This window comes from Lygodium microphyllum, chromosome 23 (genome assembly GCF_053477565.2).
Source record: "Lygodium microphyllum isolate KBCC chromosome 23, Lygodium_microphyllum_v1.1.10, whole genome shotgun sequence".
Classification (NCBI taxonomy): Eukaryota; Viridiplantae; Streptophyta; class Polypodiopsida; order Schizaeales; family Lygodiaceae; genus Lygodium; species Lygodium microphyllum.
In genome coordinates this window covers 63,970,848-63,977,949 of record NC_141157.1, presented here as the reverse complement: position 1 = coordinate 63,977,949, position 7,102 = coordinate 63,970,848, and the positions used below count along the sequence as shown (strand labels likewise).

Here is a 7,102-nt window from a genome sequence, read left to right as displayed (position 1 = left end):
CATAAACAGTGGACAGAGAGAGCATGCAAAGTGCTGCATTGCTTTTCCTTATGTATATCTAATGCTATGGCAATACAGATCACTGGATGTGATTCTTTGAAGGATTCTTGGGACATACCCATGTGAAGAACTATGGAAATGTAACACATGCATGTAAAATTCAGCTGAAACAACAATTCAGCAACATGTCTAGGAATGGCAGAAGCATCTGGGCTTATACGACAAAGATAAAGACCATAATGGACCAGCTTGCCACTATTGGATCATAAGTGTCTGAGGATGATATGATTGCTGTCACTCTAAATAGACTTGGCAAGGAATATAAAGCATTTGATACATCTATTTTTGTTAGATCTAAACCCCCTGACTGGGATGAGTTACTTGCCTTGCTGTTGCTTGAGGAAGCAAAGCTTGGATTGAACACAGGTTTTAGTATGTCTCAAAGCAGAGACACTACCCTTTATTTTAGCAAGCGTGGCAGAGGCGACAGCGGCTACGGCTCTTTTCGAGGTCATAAAGACACTCGAAACACCTATGGACAGCAGCATCAGAGTAATTGGCATGGCACAAAGACACATGGCTAGCGTGGATCTGGCGGCTTTAGAGACATGGGGAGATCACCCTGAGGCAGAGGTGGTGGATCCTAGCAATCAAATGATCAGTCCAACAGGGACAAGGACTGTTATTATTGTGGCAGATATGGGCACATTGCAAAGGATTATCATAAGAAGTAGGCAGATATGAAAGCTAAAGGTAGACAACATGGAAACTATGCATCTTCTAGCGGTGCTCATGATGAGCAGGGTGATAGGTTGTTTTCCATGCAGCATGTGTCCAAGAATGCACCTAGGTAGAACAGAGATGAGAGATGGTACATTGACTCTCGGGCTTGTAACCATATGACACCCCATGGAGAGTGGTTTGATGAGTTGGTTGCAGGTTCACATGGTTATGTTTGTACTGGGGATGACACCCACAACATGACATTCAACACACAGGAGTTGTTCTGTTGATGATGCCTGATGGCAAGAAAAAGAGCATGTATGATGTATTGCATGTATCGTCAATAACTAAGAATCTATTTTTAGTGGGACAGATGGCAGAACAAAATCTGTAGGTTAGATTCAATAAAGATGGATGCTTTATTGAAGAATAGAGTAATGGTTGCAAATGAATTGCTTGGGGCAGAAGGGATGGAAGGACGTTTACATTGGATGCGGTCATTCCAGAACTTAAGGTAGCCATGTTTGCACATGATGAGGTTGCTATTTGGGATGTTGAGATTTGGCATAAGAGGATTGGCCATGTTAATGTACAAAAGCTGAAATCTATGCAGCAGAAGGAAGTGGTACTTGGATTGCCCAAATTCAAGTATAATGACTTTAGCCATGTATGTCTTGCATGTTAGTTTGGAAAGCAGGAACAATTTCCATTTTTGAGACATGTTAAGAATAGCTTGAGATCCTTGTAGTTGATACACTTTGATGTTTGGGGTCCATCTCATAATGCTTCGTTTAGAGGTGCTCGTTACTATGTATCGTTTAGAGATACACTTTGATGTTTGGGGTCCATCTCATAACGCTTCGTTTAGAGGTGCTTGTTACTATGTATCTTTCATTGATGATTTCAGCAGGTACACTTGGCTGTACATATTGAAATATAAAGATGAAGTATTTGATACATTCAGAGATTTCAAAAAGCATGTTGAAAATGAGTTGTGCTGCTATATCTCTTGAGTCTTGTCTTAGGTCAACAAATGGAGGTGGAGAATATGCCTCTAAAGAGTTTGACAAATATCTTGCAAAGTACGGGATCAGAAGACATCTCACTTATAGCTATACACCGCAACAAAATGGTGTAGGAGAGAGAAAAAATAGGGTACTGATGGAGTCAGCTAGAGCTATGTTGAATGAAAAGTGTTTGCCTAATGCTTATTGGGCTGAAGTAGTGGTGACTGTTGTATATGTGCTAAATAGAACCCCTACAGTAGGGATTCATGATGTAACACCTTATGAGAGGTTGTATGGTCATAAGCCTGACATTAAGTAATTAAAGGTATTTGGCTACATTGTATACGTGCATATTCTTGATGAAAAGAGGAAGAAATTGGATCCTAAGGTTGTCAAGAGTGTGTTTTTGGGTTATGCACAGGATAGGAAGTCCTATAAATGCTATGTGCCATCTACTCATGAGACGTTGATAAGCAGAGATGTCTTTGATGAGCTGGTCTCTTGGTATGGAAATCCAGTTGCAATGGCTATTGATGGATCAACCAGCACAAGTAATGCTGAAAATACCCCTGCAGTTAGTACATCTATGAGTGGTCTAATAAGTGATGTGTCATCTACAGTAAGTCCTTGGTTAGGACGGTTGCAGAATCGCACTCCTACGTCCATTGGCACGGACATGTCTGTGAGGAGGAGATTGGATAAGGGAAAAGAAAAGAAGTTTGAGGATGTAACATGTCCACTTACTGTAAGTTATGAGTCGTCGAGTAGTGATAGCTTGGACAATGAGTTGGGGATTTCTTCTATTATGACGCCTGGTGCAAGGGAGAATCGGTATGTACCGCCTCATGAGAGGCAAGCTCAAAGTGAGCCACAGTTGAGGAGATCTAAGAGGGTTAGAAGACCAGTTGACATATACACATACACTGGATATTCACCCCATCATTATGCCTATATGACTAAGGTGACAGGTTTCAAAGAACCCACTAAATTTGATGAGGCAGTTGCAGATGAGAACTGGTGTGCTGCCATGGACGAAGAGTATTGAGATTTGGCTGAAAATGGAACAGGGATTAGGTTCAGTTGCCTAAAGGCAAAGTCCCCATTGATTGCAAATAGGTGTACAAGGTTAAATGCAAGTCGGATGGGCCATTGGAATGCTATAAGACCAGGCTAGTCATAAAAGGGCATGCACAGCAGTATGGTTTTGACTATGAGGAGACTTTCAGCCTTGTAGCTAAAATGGCAGTAGTCAAAACAGTCATTGCATTGACAGTAGCTAAAGGCTAGAAGTTATGGCAAATGGATGTAAAAAATGCCTTTTTGAATGGTGACTTACATGAAGAAGTTTATATGGAGCAGCCTGAAAGCTATGCATATATGGATTTTCTGACACATGTATGCAAGCTGAAAAAGGCATTATATGGGCTGAAACAAGCACCCAGAGATTGGAATGCTCGAATTAATAGTTATTTATAGCAACATTGATTTAGATTGGGTGATGCAGATCACAGTTTATTTGTGAAGAAGACAGATCATTGCTATGTGTTTCTGGCTGTCTATGTCGATGACTTAATCATTATTGGAGATGATGAGAGAGGGATTGCTGAAATAAAGTCATTGTTGCAGGCTGAATTCAAAGTCAAATATCTTGGTGAGCTGAAATATTTTCTCGGAATTGAGGTAGTGTCTACGCCTCAAGGCATATGGTTATTGCAGAAGCAATATGCTTATGACATGTTACAAAAGTATGGTATGACTGAATGTAAGGCTATGGATACACCCCTAGATCAAAATGTCAAGCTACAAATTGATGTTGGGATTGAGATAGAGAATGTTACCATGTATAGACAGATGGTGGGCAGCTTGATCTACTTGACTATCACTCGACCTGATTTGAGCTATGTTGTGGGGCTGATTAGTCAATTCATGCAGAAGCATCGCAAACCGCATTTGGATGCAATCAGGAGAATCATGAGATATGTAAAGGGGGTATAACAGATTATGGACTGTTTTATGCATATCCGAAACCCCTTGACTTGACAAGGTACATTGACACTGATTGGGCTGGTTGTGCCTATGACGGGAGGTCAACCAATGGATATGCATCTGGATTGGGCAGTAGCATGATTAGTTGGCAAAGTAAAAAACAGCCTATAGTTGCACTGTCTAGTACAGAAGTTGAGGATAGGGGTGCGGCCTGTGAAGTTGTTTGGTTATTGAAGTTACTGAATGACTTAGGGATACACTTGGACAGCAAAGTGAAGTTGCATTGTGATAATATGAGCAGTGCGATACTTGCAAGCAATCCAGTCTACCATGCAAGATCTAAATGTATTGAAGTACATTACCATTTCATAATAGAAATGGTACTGGCAAGACAAATTGACTTGATGCATGTGAAGACTGAAGACCAGGTAGTGGATATCTTTACCAAATCACTTAGTAGAGAAAATTTCATCTATTTTAGGTAGCTACTTGGAGTGTTGCAGATGGTTTGAGCTTGAGGGGAAGTGTAAGAAATCAAGCTTCACTTGTATCTCTTTATGTCTGTGTGACTGATCGACACTAGCTGGATACAATTGTACATGTTTGTGACATTGAATAAGTTAGTGTAGACTTGATCTAACTATAGTTACATGATGGCTAGCGTAAAACCTATAGTAGTCAAGTAATGAATAGTGAAAAGATAATGAAGATGAGCTGAAGCTCATGTTTTCGCTCCACTCTCTGTCTCTCCCTCTCTTCCAATACCATGTTCATAACTTTTTAAAAATATTTTCTTGAATATAATCTAATTTCAAGCTATCACAAAAGAAATAACTAATTGAGTAGTCATAAGAACATGGGGTTCAAAGAATTTGAATACAGAGGTTTTTTGATAAATAATGTGCGAGAGAAATTATATTACCAGAAAATTGAGTACATAGTTTCTATTATTGTGCAAAAAGTATCCTAATGTACCAAAAGACTTAAAAATGAGAGTCAAAACCTTTTACATTTGTGAGTTCAAACCAATACAATTGAAAGTGTGGATTAAAACCTAGAAACGATGTCATACTTATGACCTTAAAAGTGTGAAGCAAAACCTAAGCACTTATTAAAAAATTACGATGCCATTTATGGAAGGTTATTAGATACCCTCCCAGTGCCTTATATAGGTAGAGCAAATCCACCAACCCATCCTTGGGATTTTTTCGCTACGCGCATAGATACCTTAGGAGGTGCTCTAAACGGGGGTTTGGGGGGGGGGGGGGGGGGGTTAAAATATGTGAATGGAGACCTTTAAAAAATGTCAGCTTATTTGATTGATAATACTAAAGTTACACGAAGAAAAAAAAAGAATTCCGATAAGTGATGAGATCAAGCCAAGGCCCTAGCGAGGAAGAGGATGGAGCCTAGTAAAGGGGAAGCCATAGATAATAAGAAAACCCAGCGGAGGTGAAGGAGGGGACTCATCAGAAAACCCAATGGAGGAGAAGGCGACAGGCCAGGGGAGGTGCTGTGGGATGAGATCTGGATTGCCAAAGGATGAGAGGGGAGGGGAGGGGAGGGGAGGGGATGGGATTGGAATTAAGAAGGAAGGGGTGACGGGTAACCAAATGCATGCAACAGGGAAGAGAAGGGGGGATTGCTCGATTGACAGAGAATCAAAGGAAGAGCAGCTTGACAGACATCAGGAGGAGGGGCAGAAGGGGCACGGGGGAGAAGACTGAGGCAGGAGCAGAGCTTGGCGATGGCGCCAGTGCTGTGCCCTTCGGTGACGACGCAGACGACGACCCAGGGGACATCGCGGGGGACTCTGCGGATGGAGCTGGCGCCGGTGCAGGCCCTGGGAACCCGAACAACGACGTCGGATACAGCAGCTCCGCGATGCCGAACACCCCGCACGGGAACTGGTCGTACAGCGTCGTCGAGATGTTGACGGTATCGTACCCCGTCGCCAGGCTCACCTGCCCGTTGGTGCTGCTGATCGTCAGCGTCCCTGCCCCGCCGTACGTCTGGGTGACATTGTTGCTGGCCTGCTGAAGCACGGACAGCGAGTAGTAGTGCGGCAGCAGGTGGTAACCCAGCAGCAGCCGCAGGTCGGTCGAGTTCAGCCCCTTGAGCAGCTTCGTGGCCGTCTTGGTCTTGAAGGCGCTGTCCATGGGCGCGAACAGCGTCACGCCCTGCCCGTTGCTCTGCGTCAGGCTCGCATTGATCTGGCCCTGGATGTCATTGACAAGGTTGGTGCTGATCAGGTCCTGCAGGAGGGTGGAGTATTGCCCGCCATTCAAGATGACTTGGGTGATGTTGCAGAAGGGCGGGGCGGGGGCAGGCGCAGGGGATGGAGTTGGTGCCGCGGTGGGTGCTTGAGCATTACAATGTAGCAGGCTGAGGGAGCAGACCAAGAGAAAGAGGGACGCAGAGAAGCCCTTCATGGTGGTTGCCAGTTGACTGTGGATCTGCGCTAACAATGTGGGTTGTGGATATGGCCTTGCTATCTGCAATGTGGCTGGCTATCCCCTAACAGAAGCACTGCCTTAGGAGATTCTGTGGATGTAGCTTGCCCTAGAGAGAGAGAGAGAGAGAGAGAGAGAGAGAGAGAGAGAGGGAGAGAGCTTTTGTCACTTATGTATGGCTTTGTGAATCTGTCAGAGGAGGAGAGGCAGATCAGCCTGCCTTAGAGGCAAAGAACAATGCATGTGCCAATCCCAAGCCCAAGCTCCTTTGTACCCAGCAGGACTTTATCTATTAGATCAGCTTTCTCTCCCTCTCCCTCTCTCTTTCTTTGTGGAATTTTAAAAAAAAAGAATTTACAGGCAATAAATCACAAAATTTCTGGACCCACCCCCACCACCCAACTCCTTTTCAGACTAAGTCTTGATAGGCCCCCCCCCAACCTATTTCCACAACAGCACAAAACTAGCATTAGGTAAGCCATGTGTATACATCCACAAGTGCTAAGGGGGACTTCCCAACACACCCCTTCCACTTCTCATGAGTGTCTTTACTTCTCTTCTAACACGAACTACTGCATCTCCATACTCTGTGTGTGTGTGTGGTTGTTATGCAAACTTTTTACCAATTGCTCTGACATCTTTTTTGTGCATGCATGGTAAAATACTAAAGTAGTTTGTAGGGCAACATACTAAAGTAGTTTGTAGGGCAACATACTAAAATAGAGGGTGAAGTACTAAAATAGCTTCTAGAGCAAAATACTAAAATAGCTTCCAGGGTAAATTACCCAAATAGCTTGTAAAGTTGCTAAAACCCATAAGCAAGTACAACAATGGATTTACAAGATGTGGACATGAAATTTGTAGAAATTTACAAGATGTGGACATGAAATCAATTTGCAAGATGTAGACATTACATTTGTAGAAAGGGAATAT

The 7,102-nt window shown here is 43.1% G+C and overlaps 1 protein-coding gene across 1 annotated transcript; it reads right to left on the bottom strand.

The window, feature by feature from the left end:
- Window positions 1-5,011: 5,011 nt before the first annotated feature.
- Window positions 5,012-6,450, bottom strand: LOC148016264 (fasciclin-like arabinogalactan protein 7). Its single transcript, XM_087664251.1, has one exon. The coding sequence runs from the start codon at window positions 6,146-6,148 to the stop codon at window positions 5,378-5,380; it is 771 nt and encodes a 256-aa protein (XP_087520377.1). The 5' UTR covers window positions 6,149-6,450; the 3' UTR covers window positions 5,012-5,377.
- Window positions 6,451-7,102: the final 652 nt, after the last annotated feature.

What these genes read in the sequence shown, in the direction of transcription:
- LOC148016264 (XM_087664251.1), bottom strand. Translation starts at nt 6,148, where the DNA reads ATGAAGGGCTTCTCTGCGTCCCTCTTTCTCTTGGTCTGCTCCCTCAGC.